A 21045-nucleotide genomic window follows, 5' to 3' on the forward strand; every position below is an offset into this window, starting at 1 on the left:
ACCATTAGCCAAATTAAGATCATTAGCAAGTTGTTCATTTTTGTCACATTCTTTAGCTAAGCTCTCCTCTAAGGCAAGGTTTCTTTTCTTCTCAAGAATAAGCAATTCTTCTTGCCTTTCGAGTGATTGTTCTTTACTATCCAAAGCTCTCATTAACTTAGCCAAATGTTGCATAGCAGGTTTGCTAAAGCTCTTAAGCACATCATCTAATTCATTATCACTTTCCTCATCACTAGAATCAACATCAAGAGAAGTGTGGGAGGGCTTTTGAGTCATCACCTTGCGGCCTTGGGCCATGAAGTAAGAGTAGTGGTAGGAGTCGTCGTCGTCATCACTCAAGTTATTGAAGAGACGCTCCTTACTTGAAGAGGATGACTTGAAGGCGACGGTAGCAACACCACCTTCTCCTTCAACCTTGTCTTTTGACTTGGGCTTGGGCTCGACCTCGTGATCAGGATCTTCTTACTCATACTCGTAGCAGTAGCACTGGCAACAGCCTTCGAGGATGAGGCCGTCGAAAAGGAGACGCCGTCTGGGCCGGAGGGGAAGGCGGCCCCCTCCCCATCACGGACGAGGTGCCAACGTTCATCCCCAACACTACCGAGGTTGGGGAGCAGCAACAGCAAAGTAAAGTCGTGCTTATTTACCAGCAATCGCTGCAGCAGCCCTACCAAAGCTAGAAGAAACCAAGATTTTCGTTTTGAACCCAACCAAATAAAACATATCTGAAATCACTAAATTTTTGCAAATATGGTAACAACATACTGGCATTCGGCTAGTACTAACATTAGTATTACTAATCCATGCACTACCTCGACAGAGCACACGGTTTGCCTCTCATTTTTCGCCGAACGCTGATCAATATGGTAACAAGGCAACCATCCTAAAATTCTAGCTGTATATGTACGATAACGCTTTATATCGGTCGACCGGCACGGGAGCGTCAAGGATTGGTTGCTCGCGCGTCGCCACCCACGTGTCCCTGTCCCCACCTTCCACTTCCACACACACATAACTCAATTGCAACAAATCACCCACGTGTCCCCTGCCCCCACCTGCCACTTCCACACACACATAACTCCATTGCAACAAATCACCCACATATTTTGGAAACCCTCTATAAAGGGAATTTGGTTTACTTTTTGTTCCATAAAAAATATTTATCTAGTACACTCACAACGTTTCACTATATATAGATCTAATGTTGCAGTGAACTAAAATATTCCATTGCAACAAATCACCCACATATTTTAGAAATCCTCTGTTAAGGAAATTTGTTTTATTTTTTGTTCCACAAAAAATATTTCACCTAATGTACTTACAATGTTTTACAATGTTTCACTATGTATGGATCAAATGTTGCAGTGAACTGAAACATTCTTTCGCTATTTGCTGAAACATTATTTTTATATAAGGTGAAACAACGTCTGATTTAAACGAGTGAAACATTTTCGATCTAATCAGTGAAACAATTCCGATATACCTAGTGGAACATCGTGCAACATTTAAAAATAATTCAATAATAAGCTAAATTTTGTTTTCGTCGGAATATATCCACGTGTGATCTTGTTTCGAATATTTAATTACAACGAATTTAATGGTGCAATCGGATCATTATTTGGATAAGTAATTTAAGAGAAAAATCAGTTTAAAATAGTTTTGCACGTAAATCAGGCGCCGATTTTAACCTCCTCCCATCGGGCGCCCGAGCCGGAGTCACATCCGGATATATATCAAAATATGGCATTGTTGCCCTGGTGAGGGCTCCTTGACAGGCTACACTCATCTGCAGGGCGATCTTCACTTTTTAGCTGCTAACGGCGAGATTCTATTGATGGAAGAAACGAGGAAAAAACCTGCTCAATAAACAACTAGAAGACATCAACATACTGGCAGCAAGGTAGAATAACCCAAAAAAAGAAAAAGAAAAAAAGGGGAGAGCAGCTAGCCAACTAATAAAATGAACTTCCCAATTAATAATAAACTAATAATACTAACCTCTTGCAAGGGTCGTCTAACAATGTCATAGTAGTGGTGCTCATAGTATCTTGAATCCATCCAATATTGGGCATAACATACAAGAAAACAAATAAACAAGTGAAGAGACAACAATCGAAATTTTTGCATTTATGCACTTCTCGAACACTTTTCGTGGCTTCCACACAATGACAAAAACTACCAGTAAGAAGTGAGAAAATAGCTAAAGTTTTCCAATTTGTATATCTAGAGTGAATCTCTTTTCTGGGCCGATTGGGAGTTTTGCTACTCCCTCCATCTAAGTTTATAGCACATTATTTAAGTTCTATCCATCGATACGAGATACATTGCAGATATCAATGTAAATAAGTGAGCTTTTCACTATATTTTTAATAGATATACAGATTTATTTCCTATGTCATGTACGCATGCATTGAATCCAGTCCTTGAAAGAAAATAACGACACTTTTTTTAGTTTAGCAACTTTCAATCACCTTGGTCTACATACAAAATAGAAGACAATTTTTTTGTCAGTACACTGACATTATGTTCTATTTGTACAAAAATATCAGTCTGACATATTTTTTACATCCTGAATTTTAGTAACACTTCTAGATGTATAAAAAAATACTGTCACTGTTCAATCAACCTAAATAAATAAACAAATACTAAATCATGATAAGACAATCCAGAATTCAATACCTTCTCACGATTTTCAGTCCACCTTTCACATGCTTCAACAACCACCTAATAGAAGACACCAATAAGTTTGATATATCATCAAGGATGCACCATAAAAATGAAACATTGACTAGTAAAAGACTCAGTATACTACCTCTTCGAAAGTATCTTGCCAAGAGTTACCCTTCCGCGTGAAGATTAACCAACAATCCTGACATTATTTACAGATTGCATTTGAAATATTAATTTGGAATAGATGAGAATAACAAAATTAGAACTACAGAAGACCTACAATGATTCCTCTGATCATGTAATGCTTAGGAAGGGAATGCCCAGAAAAAACTCTCTCATTGAATTCATCTACAAGATCTGAAAAGCATTTCTTGTCCTAAAATCCAAGCAACAAGTTAGTGCATGATAACTATTGGAATAAATAAATTTACCACTATGACAAGTACCCAGTTAATAGAATCATCATTCGTGTCGAAAAAACCTTCCGTTTTGTGATCATTCATCAACCTTTTGATATAATCCTTTAGCTGAAATTGTATTTGAAATTTGAGATTTGGTCAACAGAATTTTGAACTAAAAACATCGATAGTAAAACAGGAATAATTGACACTTCTATTAAACTAGTGTCTAAGATAAATGCATCAGAGATGAAATTCTTGCATGCTGTTTACTTGCACATATGAGTATGCTACAGTATTAAGGATGTTTGATGATTGTTGGAACCAAATTGTCCCAACAATGATAGAAATTCTTATGCTGAAAAGAACCAAAATCAGCTGGTGCAAAGTTTCCATTCCAGTTGTCTTTACCAATATAATGGTCTTCACTCTTCCAACAAGACAAAACTTATATCATGATATCAGCAGAGGCAAAGGAAAAATCATATCATGGTGAAGCAATATTTAACTACAGAGTGTTACAAACAAAAAGGCACAATTGAATAGCGAAGAGTACCATATCAAGGATGAATGAATACAAACCTAATTGGCCCAAATATTCTATACCTCCTACCACTCAATTTGATTTTGACTGTATTAAGAAAAATGGACCTAATTGGCATTTTATCCATAGCACAATCTTGATACTATAAACTGTTTATGAAAACCAACTACAAAAGAATATAAAAGAAAATTAATATAAGACAAGTCCAAGTCAACAATCTATGAAAAAGCCTCTGCAAACATGAGATAACATGCCCTATTTTTGACAATACCAGTCTTTAAAACCCTAAACCATGCAATGTTTCAAGGATTGCACATTATATGCAAAACATTCAAGTGGATCATAGCAAGACATCATGACTTGAATTTTTATGTTCTTAAACTAAACATTTAGAAGTTATTGATGGTCAGTGTTCCAAAAGTTTGACCAAACATAAAGGTCAAATATTTATGACCAGAGGGAGTATCTTAAATCTAGCATCAGGAGGTTATTCACCAATTCCACTTTTGTCAAAGGATATGAAAAATTTACATCCCAAAAACATTTCAGATATTCAGTCAGAATGTCATATTGTGTGGTTTGTTTAGTTCCAACAATACGCACATAGTAATCCAAAAACAAAAAAAGGTCAATACACTGAAATATCTAATGTCAGATGAAAAGAAAACTTTTGTTAACTGCCAATATGACTAGCATAAGATAGTTGTACTCTTGATAGAGTAATCATTAAATTCTGGGTATACTTCCATGAATGTTGACAACCTAGCTTTACAACACTTTTTAAGGATCTAATATATTATACGTTAGACTCTAAACTCTAAAGTTCCCACTTGAGGAAAGTAAAAATCTGGTTTGAGCATTTCCATGTGTAAGTTTTTGTTTCTTCAATTTTCCTTGCAGTCTGTATCTTCAAGAGAATATCGCAAAATGGTGAGCTGGGATTAAACAATGTTCCATTAAAAGTCTGTCCACACTACTCCCTCCGTCCCAAAAAAAGGCAAACCCTAGGTTTCTGTGTCCAACGTTTGACCGTCCGTCTTATTTGAAAAAATTATGAAAAAAATTTAAAAGACAAGTCACGCATAAAGTATTAATCATGTTTTATCATCTAACAACAATGAAAATACTAATTATAAAAAAATTTCATATAAGACGGACAATCAAACGTTGGACACGGAAACCCAGGGTTTGTCTTTTTTTGGGATGGAGGGAGTATAAAATAACAATTCTATTTCTTGGGCATGAGCAGTAAAATGAATAAGTAAATTTCTCACCCCTCGACTATTGATTCATTTGAATTTTGTCCATAGACTACAATACCAAATGAAATCTATCATTCAACTCTCAAACCTGGTAAAACTTATGACAGTGATTTTAGCCGAGATAAACAGTGGAGCCCACTTGTTATAGAGGTTCGTGGTTCATCATCCACGATTTCAATATTCTTTGATTCACCTTTTGTGACATGGGCCATCAAGTTCACTGTCTTTCTAGCCTCACAACCTATGTTGGTCAAATTAACTAGCAAATAAGGTCGAGGGGGCAAGTTATACCCAGTTTTAATAGTCGAGTGGACTAATTTTATGAGGCTCTGTATTTGAGGGATGAAACTCAAAACGGATCTAGAGTTGAGGGACGCGATAAAATTAGCAACTTTTCATGTGATTGATACCATTAAATTATGCATTACACTCGAAATAGTACTTCAGGACCACTCCCATTGTTCTAGTGTGTATTAGACTCCGTTGACATACTATAGTTTTGTAAGGTTGATGAACTTATTGAACAATAAAACTACTTTCCACATTTTTATTAGGGTGAATAGCTATAGTGGTCCTCCAAGTTTCATCCGAGGCTCAGTTTGGTCCTTGATGTTTCAATCTATCCGTATTAGTCCTTCAAGTTTTCATTTGAGTTCAAACTTATCCTTGAACCTACTCAGAAGCCACATGGCTAAACATAACCAACAACCCTCTTGATAAATGACACTTATACCCCTCATTCACATATATAAGAGAAAAAATTGCATGCAATGATTTTTTTTATAGATAATGCATAGTAATTTACGTAAAAGCAAAAATAAATTATATACTTGCAAGTCTATACGATAGGCATTGCTTAAGTTTCAAGAGCACATGTTGAAATAATGGGAAGTACATCTGCAATATTGTTTATTCATTTTGGTTTTCTCTTTTATAGTGTATAGTTGTATACAAATTAAGGGCAAGAGGGACATTTTCTAACAGAAATATTGACTAGAAATAGCCATATGGCATATTATGTGGTTCCAAGGATGATTTTAAGCCAAAACAAATACTTAGGGGACCTATGTGGACAAAACGAAACCTGAAGAACTAAATTGAGCCTTCAGTGAAACTTGAGGGACTAAATTAGCTATTCACCCTTTTTATTACTACAGCTATTTCAACTAGAAACGATAATAACAGGACCCTGTTCTACTTTGGCAATATTGGCAAGTATAGGATTCAGCAAACTGTTAACTTCACCTATGAATGACGATGACAACAAATAAAGCAACTGCATGTAGAGGACAGATAATAAAGGTTACTTTGATAAAAAAGAGAACTCTGATGATGATTAATAAATTGTATACTGCATACCGACTCATCCTCCAAGAGGTGTCGTAAACATTCTGAATATATGCAAATTTGTTGCTGATTTTCCAGAACATCAGCTCTCCTCTGCAAGGGGAAAAACATGCTAAGGGAGTATTCATGAAACAGATTGCAAGGATAAGCATTACATAAGAAACATTAGCACCTCCAAAGACAATTTCAAGAGAGCATGATTCAAATCTGAAAACTGTGCCATCGTGCTCTCGTCTCTAATGAGATCTTCTACAAATTCATCCTGCAAATGACATACAATTGAAAGTTAATATTGAAAACAGCATAATGCTATGTTAATGGTGATCTGCAGAGTCTTTTACCTTTGAAGAAATAAACTCATCCATAGAATGATCCAGTTCACCAGAGGACAAATAATTGTCAAACTCTTTGTGCAAGCGTATTTGCTCTACAGCAGTATAATACTGTACAGAAAGGGCAGTTACATTAAAAACTATGGTGATGCATCATATTTCTATAAGAGCCTACCAGTTATAACCAAAAGTGTTCTAATTAAAAAAAACAGATCATATTTCCATAATATATGTCAATTGATGGAATCAAGAATGCAGTTATTGTATTTATTCTACTGCATGCCGGTAATGTTATGCAGAATTAGAATACCATGGAATTATTCAGAATTAGAATCCAGGTAGAAATGAAAAAAAGGAGAGAATAAACTCAGGTATTCATCCACATACCATGGAATCTCTAAACTTAATTGTCAACAAATGCATACGCATAAGGCTGTAAGTGTGAAGGGAAATCACCAACAACTGGTACTAGTTGCTGAAGAAAAAAAAAAATGAAAAGCACTCTTAGTTACCATATCAAAATGAAAACGCACTCTTAGTTAATATATCAATAAAAAAGAAGGGCAAGGATAACCTGACTGTGATCTACTTCGTTTGACTTGGTTAATCGACTAATTATTCCCAAAAGTATGTGTAAGTGGCTCTAAATCCAAAAAAAAAAGCACTACTAATTAGCTGTTCAGCAAAAGGAAAATATAAGAGATTAATGTATGAATTTCCGTAAGCCACCTCACGTATCAAAGGATGAAATCTAGGCTCCCAAATATACAACACAGAATGAAGCAAAAGCTGAAAACAAAAATAAAATGTCAAGACTGTGAAATTTAAAAAAAAACATCTAATAAATTTTAAAGTAAGTACCCACATCAACTGATGGTACCACTTCACAGTCTGAAATCTCAGTAAGTATCTCATGATTTTGTTTGAGATTTTCAATAACATCATAAGAACAATCAGAAACCTGCAAATCATTAAGATATAAAAAATTGTGCTTTCAACTAACATGAAATGAATAAATTCAAATAAGTACCTTAATGTAGGGTTTCAGTTTGACAAGTTCGCTAAGAAATTTACATATCTGCATGTTGCATCTGAAGCAAGTCCTTGTGTAAAATTGTCGCTGCACAAAGTCACCAAAAAGAAGCCCCTTAGCCAATATAAATACACATGAATCCTCTTTGCTTGCGTGTCTGTTTGAAGATGGAGTGTATATAAAACGCTTACTTGTCGGAGAGAAGAAATGGTCACCATATAAGGATGTTGATAGCTGTTGATGGCATGCTTATATCTGAATTCAAATTTCAATTTCTGGAAGAGAGTTTCTTTGTCCAAATAATCACGCTGCAAAAACATATAATCAGAGAATGACCACAATTTCTATCCACCAGCTAAATTATTCAACTAGAAATTTCCAAAGCCTGACTATAATAACATAATACTTATCTTGTTTTCTTATCAAATCAAAGATATCTTTCCTAAGTAGTATCTAGTCCAATAAACTTACCTCCATACAATCATCCATTGCATTCACTTCTTGTAAGATGTCCATATAAACATGAAGGTACCTCTGAAATTCTTCTTCGAACTAGTTGTAACATAAAAGAACATATTGAAAGTAAGAAGTGATGAGTACCAAAAGTCAAGTTAAGTAGGAGTAATAAACACTTGAGATGCTCGAATTTTCAAACAGGAAGAGAACAGACCTCCCAATTCCACTCACAACCCTCAGGAAGTTCCTTACTAGCAGAAGACGCCTTTAATTCAAGATCTTTCTTCAGCTTTTCAATCCAGACGCTAAAGCTGCATTCAGCGCTACAATTGTCTTTGCCTTCTCTAGAAAACTCCTGCCACAGAGCACGGGGGAAAGTGCAGAAAGCATGTCAGAACGTCTAAGTTCAAAATAATAATATTCAATTCAAGAGCAAAAAAAATATGAATGACTTGCCTGGATTTGAAAATAATTATACAATTGTTGACAAAGGACAACAAGGTCCTTGCCAGCACTATCAGCTGCACCTGGATTCAGTTTGTGTCTTTGGCACTGGATTGCACAAGTAAGCTGATTGTCTAGACGTCTAACTATAGATGGAAGCAAATCATCCACGATGAAGAGCCTGAGACTCATATCATCAGTTGTTGCAAGGTGAATGAGAGAACGTAAAAAAGGAATAGCCTTGCTTGTTGCTTCATCATCCACAAAGTACCCAAAGAGGCTCATATCCAGCCAGTCAAAACAATCACCAGTTAAAATAAACCTATAAGATTAGCAGCTTTTTACTTGTTCTTTATATCAAAATTATCATCCAACAAAAAAGAACATAAAAATAACATTGATAGTAGATTACAAGTTAGCCAAAGTAGTACCTAAAGAGAGAGATTGATGACATAGATTCAGGATCTTGCAAATAGTTTTCTTCTGTTACTGCCAATACTCCAAGAAATTCTGAAACTTCACGAGTGAAATCAAGTAGTAATTTTTGCTGTAGCTTTTCTGTCTCACCAAATTCAGAAAGGAATGGTACTTCAGCTTTCCCTTTGTATAAATGATTGAACCAAGCAAAATTAAGTACAAATTTACACTGTCGTAACATGGGTTGTACAAACTTGATTGCCAATTTCTTGGAGAATTCAGGAGGGCAACACAAAACCAATGGAATAGCTACATAATGGATAAGGCTTTTTCAAATGCCTCACTTCCATAGACCCTAGATCTTTAGTGATAGTAGCACTGAGAGATAGACTACCCAATAACTCCGAAAATGATCCACCAATGGATGGACATAGACCTATGCCATCATATCTGCAGTATGACACAGGCCATTATAGGATGAAATATAAAAGCAGCAAATAAGTAATTATCATAACATATATTTGCTATATGAGAGTTAGGTTCATGACAGGAAGCTCTGGGAACCAGCAAAGGGACCAACAAAGAATAAAGGAATGATTATTTAGGAGAATATCTAACAAGTAGAAAAATTGAAATAGTATATCTGAACCACTATAAACAGCATACTTACACTTTCTGTTGAATTCCCTCTAACAATGCTCTTGTCTTAGGTTCAACAGAACTCTCCACGATATTAATGTTAGACAATCCATCAGTGATTTTAAGTATATGAGCAAGCTTTGTAAGGCTCATATGTTTTTCTTTTTTAAGATCTTCGAATAAACCGTCAACAACTTGATTTTCCCGAAGCGAGTGTATATATTGAATCAGCTGAAGACAAAGAGGTCAAATTAATCAGATACTATACATGTAGTTATATGCAACTTAAAACTATAGCTTCAATACCATAATACCGTATAACTTAGTTTGAATTAACACAAGGTTTATAGGGATATTGACATGTAGCAGCAAAGCAACAATTGATTGTAAACGTGTTACTCAGCAAATATGATAATGCACAGGCATTAAGTTTTTTTTTTTGGCAATTCACACAAATTTAGGGTTTTATTTTTATGAGATCAAGATCAATGCATAAGATTTGCCACTGTTCACTGGAAAGCACTCGGATTTAGTGTTTTGTTTTTATAAGAAAACTGGCCTATATATTGTTTTCCATGTGAGATTTGCAACTATTGATTGAAAAGCATTCTAAAATTTAGTGGTGGGTTTTAAGAGGCTAAAAGACACAAATTCAACATTAATTTATTGGTAGTATCTCCATAAGATGGCTAATTTTCCCGTGAACAATAAAGGATTGGAAGATTAGAGGCTAAAAGACACAAATTCAACATAAATTTCTTGATAGTATCTCCATAAGAAGACTAGTTTTACCGTGAACAAAAAAGGAAGACACAAATTCAACATGCTAAAAGACTTAACTGAATCCAGTTCCTAAAAGAAAGAGCTAATTCAACCATCTACCATCTTATGAGATTGAGAAGTTTGTGATGCTGGCACAGAACTTCATCCATCTACATTTGTTTATTAGTTAGAAGGAATTTTGTTGAAACCATTATAATCCCTTTGCAGAAAAACAGTACAACAACCAATCAGTAAACAATGTCAACAATACAGAAAGACTTGTTAGTTAGTATCACCGGATCGATGTCTGCCACATGCAGCAAGTATCAAGATACTTCCATTTGAGGACAGCACGTTTATGTTTCGGTGTGCAGATTAACTTGATATACTTCCACACACTTCTAATATATTAACGTGCAATCCTTTTGCGCTTTCGTAAAGATATACTTCCACGCACACCTGGAATTTGCAGGCCGGTCAAAACCTAATACTAGCGGACAATTGCAATTCAGGTTGCATTTGCTGGACAAGAAACCTACCATGGCTTCTGGTAACCCACAACAATTTCAATTTTAGGTTTCGTATATCAACAAACTCAGTAGTAATTGGCATTAGTAATTAAAAAAAACGCAGTCTAAGCTACCTGTTTTTGTTTTTTTTCTGAGGGGAAAAAAAAAGCACAAACCTGCTGCTCTGAGAGCCCTGAATCTCCAGCGACAGGAGCCGCTGAGTCAGGCACAGCGGAGGGGAGGACAGTGTCCATGGCGGTGCGGGTAACTGCTTCCACCGCTCCCGTTCACCGCCGGCGCACCTACTCAAAGCTCCGGTCCTCCCGTGGCAGCGAAGGCGAGGAAGCCACAGGCGAGGGCCGGAGGGCCGCCCGTGGTAGCTAGGCGGCGCCGGCGTTTCCGCGGGGCGAGAGGGCGGCCGCCGCCCGTGGCACCTAGGCCGGGCGGCGCGTCGATTGCCGGGATCGGGGTTAGGGTTGGGGCAGCGGCGCCGGCGGCTTGGCTTCCCGACTTCAAGTTGCCTACGGGCTACACGTTTTTTTTTTTTTCTAAAGTAAATTTCACTTTAGTCCACTTATATCGACCTACTGTAAGTTGTACATTGTGCTAGGGGTGGGCCACTTTTTTTCACTTTACACCACCTATTTTTACCCTCCTTTACAAGTTGTACCATGTTTACTGTAAGGCTGGGTTTCGACCCACACAAGTAGGTGTACGTTTACTAGCGGCCGACAGTCCCCGTCTCTGGGCACCAGCTGCGAGGGCTCCCTCGACGGCGGTTCCGCCTCCCTCTCTGGTATGACCGTATGAGTACTTCCCTCCCAACTCAAAAAAGTCTCCCTTGACACGTGACTGCTGTGCAGCAACATAAACTCAACAATCGGCGCACAAACGCCACCGTCTAGGTCCACCGTCCACCGGCTGAAGACCCTCGTTGCATACGGCTGGGGCGAAAAGGTACGTGGTCGTCGGCGCCAAGGTGGAGCAAGTCTCATCATCCGGTCGTGTCGCCAGCGTCAGGGCGAAGGGCCTCTGCGTATTGGACGCCCATGCCACCTCGATCGATGGCTTCCTGAGGATGGAATCGCTGGGGTCGTCGGCTGGCTCGTTACTAGCATGCTTGTTGGGTTTATGAGGTAGACAGGTATGCGTCTGCTATTCGATCATGGAGCAATCCATGGAGGAATGATTTGACCCTGGGACTTGGGAGAGTGAAACAAAGCAATGTATTCAATAATTTCTATGAGATTTGGGTTTTGTGGGGTAATCAATATTCCTCTCTACTCTTCGAAAAAACTAGAGTAATTAATTCGTACGTGTTCCTCGGTTGGTAACTAGAAACGTGTCGAATTATCTCAAGAAAAGAAAAGATCGGATCGATCTTGATTACTGCTAAATGGAATAGTTGGCTTTTTTTTCTTCATATGCATGATCTGAATGGGATAGTTCTGGACTTCTGGTATAGTCTCAGATCCTGTCAACGTAATCAGATGTGTCGCGTGATCACTACAGGGTCCACGTCCACTGGACGACGAAATGCTCGCCCTCGCTGATGACCACCCCATCGACGCGTCGCACACGCTCCTGGTATCGCGTACCACCGCCACCATGAGCAAATTAAACACCAGCTGCTCGCGTGGATTAGGCCAAAGCGTAGCCTATGCCGTAAACCTGGTCCAACACGTAAACCTGGTCCAACATGAAAAAGATGGTAAAATTAGGTGGTGTTAAGTGAAAAGAGAAACTTAACCCTAGCCCATTATGCTACATTGGTCAATATAGGTGGTTCAACTTTTTTTAATTGGAATACACGTTAATTGCCTTCACACGTTATTGGGGATTTTAACTATTTGCCACTTTTACATTTGTCAATTGCTCAAATACCCCTCTTAAATTTTTAGTTAATAATATGCCATTGGATAGAGAAACTTTTCTACTTTTTTGCCACTTTTCACACTGTACACTGCCACATGGGCTTGCCAACGTGGAATGGGCACGTGAGGAATGGGCACGTGAAATAACGAATTTACCCCTGTCTCCAGAACACTAAATTAGGTTCTATCCCCTCTCTATCCTGATTCCCCTCGTCCGTCCACCACCGTCGCCGGGCAACGCCACGCCGTCGACGTCTGTCCGCCCCGCGCCATCGACACTGGTCCGCCACACAGCTTCAACGTCCGCAGCAGGCATTATTCTTTTTGGCCAATAATGTTGCCACATAATTTAGACCGATGTGGCAATGTTATTATGTCACGCCAGCTAGGCTGGCATGGTCAAAACGTTCATATCTTAGAAATAATTTTTGGAAATGTTTGTTTTTAAAATTACATAAAATTTTGAAAAGTTCAAAAAAATAAAAAAAATAAATGTGTGGGTATTTTGCTATTTCTATAACACTGCCTTCGTTTTTTTAATAAACAATGTTGTTAACTTTTAAACACATGTTTGTTCATTTTATTTAAATTTTTTTAATAATCGATGTTGTTAACTTTTAAACACATGTTTGTTCATCTTATTTAAAAAATTGATGTAATTATCATTTATTTTGTTACAAGTTATTTTATCACTAAAAGTACTTTAAGCATGATGATTTTATATTTTATGCATTTACTATTTTTTCCATGATGATTTATATTTTATGTATTTATATTTTTTTAAACAAGGCAAATAAACAAATGTGTGTTTAAAAGTTAATGCCGTCATCCATTCATCTATTAAAAAAAACAGAGTGAAGAGTTTATGCCACCAAAGATAAGTTTAATTTTAGCCGTTACCGAGTGAAAGATGTATTGGATGGGAGTGTGGGTGCACATCTACACCCAAATCCCGGTCATCTTCAACCCAACTTCAAATGCATTTCTCCCCGATTCAATTGAGTTGTTCATACTAAAAATCCTACAGTGATTTTTTTTCACAGATATTTTTTAATTAATTACACATGAAAATTGCCAAACGTCGTAACTCACGGACATTTTGCCAGTTACTATTGATGTTAGATGGATTGTAGAATAGCAAAAGTTCTCAAATGAGTAATGAATGTTTACAGTTGGTTACATAGTATAGGCTTTGACAATAATTATGTCACATTCATAATTAGCTTGGGTCATGTTACACAGTATTTGTATTGGTAAATCCCACGAGCTACCTCTAGGAGCCGATACAAAGAACAAATGGAAAGGGTGTTCTCAACATATTTCATCGAGCTATTTGTTTTCTTTAATGCAAGGGACAGTCAGTACTTTTGTCATTGAAGGAAAGGAAAATGGCTAGAAAGCTTGTGATGATCAGATGAATTAGATAATATCCTTCAAGAAAGTACTCCCTCCGTCCAAAAAAAAAAAAGACAAACCCTGGGTTTTCGTATCCAACGTTTAACCGTCCGTCTTATTTGAAAAAATTAAAAAGACAAGTCACGCATAAAGTATTAATCATGTTTTATCATCTAACAACAATGAAAATAGTAATTATAAAAAAAAATTCATATAAGACGGACAATCAAACGTTGGACACAGAAACCTAGGGTTTGTCTTTTTTTGGGACGGAGGGAGTAATAGATTAACAAATTTCTGAATAAGGTCCAGACAGCATGAAACAAATTTGTATCTTATGGCTCATTACAGATGAGCAAGTATGCCTCGCCGCAAGCTCAGCTCTCAATGAAAGCCACGATCATGATACCTTTGCTTGGACACTTCTTTTGCATTAGTCCCTAGCCAAAACATCAAGCTCGCCATAACCGTGACTGCTTAGCCTCCTTGCACTGCAATGCGCTACACTAATCCCAGAAACTAGTTACTAATAGAAAATAAACAGATAACAATTGGTATAAAAGGAATAGAAACTAGTAGTAGCTAGTAGTCAATAGAAAATAAACAGATATATAGCAATTAGTAGAAAAACTTCAGTGGAAAGATCCCAACAAAAGAAATGAAACTAAGGACTAATAGCCTTACAACACAGCTGAAATTTAAGCCCATCAACTTTACAAACAAGAAATTTATCAGTCAACTTGATAAGAAACTCTAAAAAAATGTGTTAGAGGAATAAAAAAACCAGTATTCAGACACAAAAAAATCTTATTGCAAAAGTTATTTTTCATTCTCATTGTAATATATTTATATATGCACAAGAGTTCTCTTATATACAGCAATGCTAGAAAAACATTTAGAGATGAATTAAGCTGACCTCTCAATATTCAATATCCAGTTCAAGAACAAAATTTTGAGCTTGGAGAAAAATCTTTTCCAAATTTAAACGAAGCTGACATTCCAGATCTGGATCCCGACCAACTAATTGGATTTTCGATTGGGATTGTTTAACCTGTGATTAAAATATAAATAATAATTATACCTAATTGAAAGTTACGGTTGTGGTATTTATAAACACGTACCTTTTCTGGAATATACTCGTTTTCATGCTCAAATAGGTCTCTTAGTCCATCAATGAAAGATAAACCAGTTTCTGTGGTTGGTGCTTGATAATTAGAACTTTGAGTTATCCAGTGAGGCATAGCCTTCGCCCATTGTAAACTAGCATTCATGAATTTCACCAGTTCGCTAATGATCTTGTCCTTTTCAGGATCTCCAGATGGAACCTGTGGTTGACTTTTTACATGTACCAAGATGAATAAATTGAGGGCAATTATGTTCTCAAATTTTTCTCGTACATTCAACAATGCACTGTGTTTAAGAACTTTCATCCTGAAATATAAAAACATTAAACAATATTACATCTAAAGAATTTATATGTGAGTAAATTTCACAAAACTGCAACTAATTATCAAAACTATCACTTTGTAACATTTCACAAAAATGCAACAATAGCAAATGATTTTTTAAGAAAACAGATGGTCCTGCTATTTGGAGGTCCTGGGATGAGATAGTTGTGGCATTTTTTCAATAAAATATGAATTACATCTAATTTGGTGCTATGTAGTTTTAAAATAGAGTAAATTTCATAAAACCACACCTATTATGGTCCAAGTTGTGCACAATAACCCCGGGTATTATGGTCCTAAAGTTTTACAAAACCACACCGTTAACCATAGATGGGGTTTTATGAAATTTATTTTTTAAATATAATATTCTATTAAGGCGATCTTATGAAAAGAATTTTCTTTATCCAACTAAAATTTAAAGGCCAATCTCCTTCACTCAACCTTCTGTAAAATATTTAACTAAATGAAAATTATAAAACTTGTAACAAGTTATAAGAAATCTCTTATTTCCTTGTTTACCATAGATATAACATGGAAGTAATATCTAAGAACGAGTCAAGCTAAAAGGAACAGATTTTGGAAAGCTCGCTATGCAATGATGTCCATATCAAGGGGTTTCAAATAGATCCATAGCTATAAATTTAGGCTCACCTCCATTACTGCAGATACATTCATTTTAAAGGAAAAATGTCAAGCACTAAATAGATGAGTTGATAAAACATGTCCATTTTAAAACTTATACATACATGTAGTATACACAGTGATTAGGGGGGGGGGGCATAAATTTTCAGGACCCTTAGGTGGTCACCCCACGCATCACGCCCAAGGAAAAACCATGCTTTAACACCTGATAAGAGGACCTAACTTGCAACAATGTAAGTATTGTGTATGTGTTTAATTGACAGGTGGGCGTAGAGCTATCAAAAACAAAGTTGCAGATTTTGGTTAAAATCTTGAACTATTGTTGTAGTTTTCAAAAAATGCCCAAGGAATAAGGGGAAAGACCATACCCTCTCAGAGTTTTGTTCTTTAACTTCTTACACAGATCTTCAATCTCAGCAGTGTACGAATCATTTCTTTTCGCTGCAAGCTCAAGCAATTTGCCAAGGTCTACCCAATCTTCAGACTTTTTTGCCTCATTTCCCCCTGTATGTATAACGGGTTAGCAAATATTTGACAGAAGGTAAATGTGAGGGATATGTAGGGCAGGGTAGTATTTTACAACCATATAAAATTTAAGAATCAATTTGATTTCGTTCATAAAAAGTATGAAATCAGAAACAATGAATTTGCACTATGTCAACATTACTTTGTAGTTTGTAAGTTTCATACGTATTTTACATGGTCATTAGGATGTATAATAGTAGTACCTCACCTATATATTTTAATTATGAGAGAATTCTTCACAACTTCTGCACGTAACCTATAGAGTGATTTCTATAATTTCATTGGTTTACAACTGATATATAACTAAAAGGTCAACTTGTATATAAACTTCACGATAACTAGGATACCATTAAACCTTAAAACCCCTTCATATTGGATAAAGGCATGAATTATGGTTATAGAATTTAGAGATGATAAGTTTTAAGATTGAGGCAATAGTTCAAGGTTGAAATATCAACTCTAGGTTGACACAATTAATCATGCATTTTCTCCAGTAATTATAAAATTATTAGAGGCTTTCTATGAACATAGCAATTTATACTGACTATATAAGTCGAAACACTTCTTTTTTTTTGCCAAATTCATACCTGCAAAGCAAAAACTCCAAATCTTTGCATCAGTACACTTCTCCATTTTGTAGATGCATATGTGTTTCCCTTTCAAACCAGAACACCAGTAACCTTGGCAATGAAGGGTGATAATTGCTCGAACAATATCCCTAACCAAACACAAAACAATTAGTAAATGCATCAACAAGCATAAATAAATTCAGTCAGATAAGCCAAAACATTAACGACATACCCAGTTATCTTGATGAATTCTTCAGTGAATCTCTTCATACTGACAGTTTTATCATTGAATCCATCAGTGTAGTTAGACAGCAAACAACTTGGCGGTGGAACAGCTAAGAAGGTGTATTCCCTGTACCTTCGAATACCTCTGCCATATGACAATGGTTTGACTGTGAATGGGCTATTAACTGCAACAAGTCGCACATACAAGGCATCTGCAGCTTCTCCATCACATGAGGTAAATGCAAGCACAGATGCTTTGGTTTGTATTCTAAGTCCTTTACCAAACTTAACAGTACCCTTATAATATTTCACATAGTTTGCTGAACTCCCAAGTTTTTGGACCTTGCTGTCTGTTATGACTATTTGAGAACTTCCATTGACCTAAGAAGATGGTAACCCGATAGATCAAGGAAGTGGTTAGAAGTAAAAGAAAGCAGCACAATGACATGAAAAAGCTACAAAACAATCATATATGTGTTTTAGGAGAATTTCATATAGATTGATCAATATATACTCAAACAGTTTTGACAAAATTTCATATTTCATTGGAAACACATAGGAGAGTACATATAATATATTTCAGTTGATTTGCACTGTCAAAGTTCCTATTGAACCATGTAGTTTTTTGAACCTTATGTCTACACGAACAGCACAACAAAGAAACATGCAATTGAGTATATATGTGCAGTTTATGGACAATTGAGTGAATATATTTGCGTATTGGAATGTGCCAAGAAAATATTAAATTTCAATGGAATATTCTACCTTTAACATCACTTTAGTTAACTTGCCATCTATAAAATGCTTGTATGTCTAGCTTTACCATTGATCAATGGATGAGTGAGATTTGAGACAAAATTTTACCTGGGACAAAATGTTGTGGCTTGTATTATCTGACATCGTGTCCATGTTGTATCCTGCAATAAGAATAGCGAGCATTTGAGTAAAATGGGCTGTTCTAAAGCAAACTATAAATGAACAGACAATAGTGGACTAGTTTGGGTGTGGCCAGGTTTATGTACCTTTATTTAATGCCAACATATATGCTACAATTGTTGAACGTGATAATCAGCTTCTTTAGGCTTGATTTTAGGGACTCTATTCATCTGTACTAATATAAGGTATCAGAACTACAGTTACACAGTGGAAGTGCATCTAGATGTTTCCAAACCGTCGGAGTAGCGCAAGCCAATGTTCATGATTAAAAGTAGTTTTCTCCTAGAGATCCTATAATTCTCCCGAGCGACTATCATGCGTGGTGCAACATGTTGCCCCAATTATTTTTTCGCCGGGCCGGCAAAACTTTGCCGGCCAGAGTATATTAAGAAAGAATGCGAGAATGTAAATTATCCTATCACCCCAGGAACAGAACTCAGGGAGCAGAAAAGAGAAAAGGGCAAGGCAAAGAAAAGCTACTAAAAACCCCTCCTCAAACAGGGCCGCCCCAACCACAGATCAGCCAGCTGGAATCAACCCCGCAGCTGTCCAGGTCTCCCATTCATCCATGATGGTCGCACATAGATTAACAGGGGAGCTTGTTTTCCCTTCATACACACGCGCATTGCGTTCTTTCCAAATTAACCAAGTCACCAAAATAACACCCGCATCAAATACCTTTCTCTCCTTCTTAGCAATAAACTTACGAGCATCACACCACCAGGAGAGATCAACAGACGGTGTTGTTTGAAGGTGACCAAGGCGACCTCTGACAAGGCCCCAGACCTCCTGAGTGAAGGAGCAGCTACTAAAGATGTGGTGGCATGACTCGCCGCCGTTTGAGCAGAGGTGGCAAATTGGGGCAAGATGCCAGCCCCTGCGTTGAAGGTTGTCGGCAGTAAGGCAAGCGCTCTTCATCACACAAAACATAAAGAATTTGCATCGTTCCCCAATTATGTCCCGGCTTCCACAAGAGGGTCTAGTGTTTGGAGCACCTGATCGATGCTTACGCCCACAGCCCATTGCCACCACAGAGATCCCCTACGCCCGTTTCGACGCCCAACACCCGAGGATGCTCACCCCTACCGTCAAACCGTTGAGGATGACCAGACCTAGTCTCTTTGGTGTGAAGGCCGCCGAGCCTCTTGGCTAATGCAATGTGCAGCTATCACTCTCAAGTCTCGACACACAGCGCACAGCAAGTATGCCTCTCCAATACGACGTGCCAAATTCCGAGAGAATAAGGTAATGGCATGCATTATGGCCCCAAGTTAACACCATTACGTTTGTCTCACATAATAAGGTCATGTCCATAGGGTGAAATGAGCAAAGTTGAGAAAACAAGGTTAGATTGGCTTAGACTTTATAACAGAGTCAAAAGCGTAATTGCCTCCATAGTAATTGTATTATCTTGATGTAACTGTTTAACATGGATAAAACTTGGTTTATCTTAAAGAAATCAAAAGGATTCCCAAAAATAGAAGCATATGAAGGTGAAATGCTGAGCATATGTTTGCTATTTTGTACCTTGGGGCAAAAGGAGGAGGAGTCGCAGACAGGCCGCGGCGTCGCGTCGACGGAGGCGCTCGGTGTCGGCGACCCGCCTCCGCAGGTACGGGCGAAACGAACGCCGGCGAAGGTGATGCAGCGCGCGCTCTGGGGGGGCTCCGGCTGCGCCGCGTCAACCGGCGGCGCGAGGTGGGGAGGGAGTGGAGGGGCCCGACGAGGCGATGGATGCCCGCGTCCGTCCCTGCCTGGTCGCCGCGCACGGCGCCCCCGCTACCTTCCTGCTCGCTCGGTGCGAGGAGGCGACGACTCTCCGGAATGGCTGCGCTCCAGCCCTCCCTACCTGGTCGGTGACGGTGAGGGGGGCCGCGGCCGGGCTGGCCAAGCGCGGCGCGCACGGTGGGGTAGCGGGCGGTGCGTGGGGCCGCGGCCGCCGCCGGAGGCGACGACGATGAGGGCGAGGGTTTTGTAGCGGGTTGGCGGCGGCTTAGCTCCCCGAGGCGAAAAACAGAATGGCGGCCTCGCGCTGCGCAGAGATGCGTGCACTTATCGGAGGCGGAGGCCGACCCGCTCCCGCTCCCGACTCCGACGGGGCGCGATCGCACCGGATCCGGAACCCGGTTGATGGCAGTCGGGCATGACGCCGTACCCGCGAGATAATTCATGCCCGTTACTACATAACGGGTAAGAAACACTACCCACGTCCATTGCACGCCGGCGCTATGTGCCCGCGGACATGCCCGTTTACCCGCCACATACTCACAGTTCAACACTTTCTTTAATCACAAATCTCCACAAGCAGAGAGACATTATCATAGTTTAAAGAAAAGGTATAGTTGTACCAAATTTAACAATACAAGCATTGCAGAACAAAATTGAGCTTTTGCTAAAGATTCAATGAGAGAAGTAACAGGGACTTTGGTATCGAAATTTTTCATTTGAGTATCTATTAGAAATGAATTCTCCAGCATTTGATTCCTTACTAACAAACAATTTATTGGTACACTTGAAAAGTACCCCAGAAAATCAAAGCAAGACTTTGCTAATTAGTTTAGATGAATCCTTTGCGGTTGAGTCCAAAAAGAGAAAGAATATTGCCACAAACATAAGTT

General features: G+C 38.1%; 2 protein-coding genes across 8 annotated transcripts; both read right to left on the minus strand.

Annotated features, from left to right (window-relative positions):
• Positions 1 to 1497: 1497 nt before the first annotated feature.
• Positions 1498 to 11363, minus strand: LOC9270101 (uncharacterized). 4 transcript variants are annotated; one of them, XR_010737844.1, is made up of 20 exons: positions 10990 to 11363; positions 9574 to 9773; positions 8918 to 9353; positions 8499 to 8808; positions 8257 to 8397; positions 8058 to 8138; positions 7778 to 7894; positions 7584 to 7673; positions 7419 to 7514; positions 7283 to 7342; positions 6563 to 6664; positions 6394 to 6483; positions 6234 to 6314; positions 6120 to 6150; positions 3117 to 3197; positions 2951 to 3046; positions 2813 to 2869; positions 2680 to 2724; positions 1999 to 2047; positions 1498 to 1856 (listed from the first exon to the last, which is right to left on the minus strand). XR_010737844.1 is itself a non-coding variant. In XM_015759980.3 (19 exons), the coding sequence occupies exons 3-18, from the start codon at positions 9142 to 9144 to the stop codon at positions 2039 to 2041; spliced, it is 1683 nt and encodes a 560-aa protein (XP_015615466.1). In that variant the 5' UTR covers positions 9145 to 9353; positions 9574 to 9773; positions 10990 to 11363; the 3' UTR covers positions 1498 to 1856; positions 1999 to 2038. The 4 variants fall into 4 exon arrangements, 3 of the variants coding, with proteins under 3 accessions (XP_015615466.1, XP_015615467.1, XP_015615468.1); XM_015759980.3 differs by lacking the exon at positions 6120 to 6150; XM_015759981.3 differs by lacking the exons at positions 6120 to 6150; positions 7283 to 7342.
• A 3003-nt stretch (positions 11364 to 14366) lies between these two features.
• Positions 14367 to 20450, minus strand: LOC9272430 (uncharacterized). 4 transcript variants are annotated; one of them, XM_015760577.3, is made up of 9 exons: positions 19955 to 20450; positions 18514 to 18597; positions 18356 to 18408; positions 17499 to 17872; positions 17285 to 17415; positions 16541 to 16676; positions 15204 to 15513; positions 14999 to 15133; positions 14367 to 14583 (listed from the first exon to the last, which is right to left on the minus strand). In XM_015760577.3, exons 2-8 carry the CDS (start codon positions 18530 to 18532, stop codon positions 15002 to 15004), a joined length of 1155 nt encoding a protein of 384 aa, XP_015616063.1. In that variant the 5' UTR covers positions 18533 to 18597; positions 19955 to 20450; the 3' UTR covers positions 14367 to 14583; positions 14999 to 15001. The 4 variants fall into 4 exon arrangements, with proteins under 4 accessions (XP_015616063.1, XP_015616062.1, XP_066161603.1 ...); XM_015760576.3 differs by having other exon boundaries at positions 14367 to 14588; positions 19955 to 20091; XM_066305506.1 differs by lacking the exon at positions 18514 to 18597.
• Between the last annotated feature and the right edge of the window lie 595 nt (positions 20451 to 21045).

Source organism: Oryza sativa, chromosome 11 (genome assembly GCF_034140825.1).
Source record: "Oryza sativa Japonica Group chromosome 11, ASM3414082v1".
Taxonomy (NCBI): Eukaryota; Viridiplantae; Streptophyta; class Magnoliopsida; order Poales; family Poaceae; genus Oryza; species Oryza sativa.

What these genes read in the sequence shown, in the direction of transcription:
- LOC9272430 (XM_015760577.3), bottom strand. An exon ending in GAATTCATCAAGATAACTGG is followed by an intron (nt 17,416 to 17,498) that starts GTATGTCGTTAA and finishes GTGTTTGGTTAG; the next exon opens with GGATATTGTTCGAGCAATTA. An exon ending in TTGGAGTTTTTGCTTTGCAG is followed by an intron (nt 16,677 to 17,284) that starts GTATGAATTTGG and finishes TTATACATACAG; the next exon opens with GGGGAAATGAGGCAAAAAAG.
- LOC9270101 (XM_015759980.3), bottom strand. Translation starts at nt 9,144, where the DNA reads ATGTTACGACAGTGTAAATTTGTACTTAATTTTGCTTGGTTCAATCAT. An exon ending in GTTGTGAGTGGAATTGGGAG is followed by an intron (nt 8,139 to 8,256) that starts GTCTGTTCTCTT and finishes TGTTACAACTAG; the next exon opens with TTCGAAGAAGAATTTCAGAG. An exon ending in AAGTGGTACCATCAGTTGAT is followed by an intron (nt 7,343 to 7,418) that starts GTGGGTACTTAC and finishes TTTTGTTTTCAG; the next exon opens with CTTTTGCTTCATTCTGTGTT.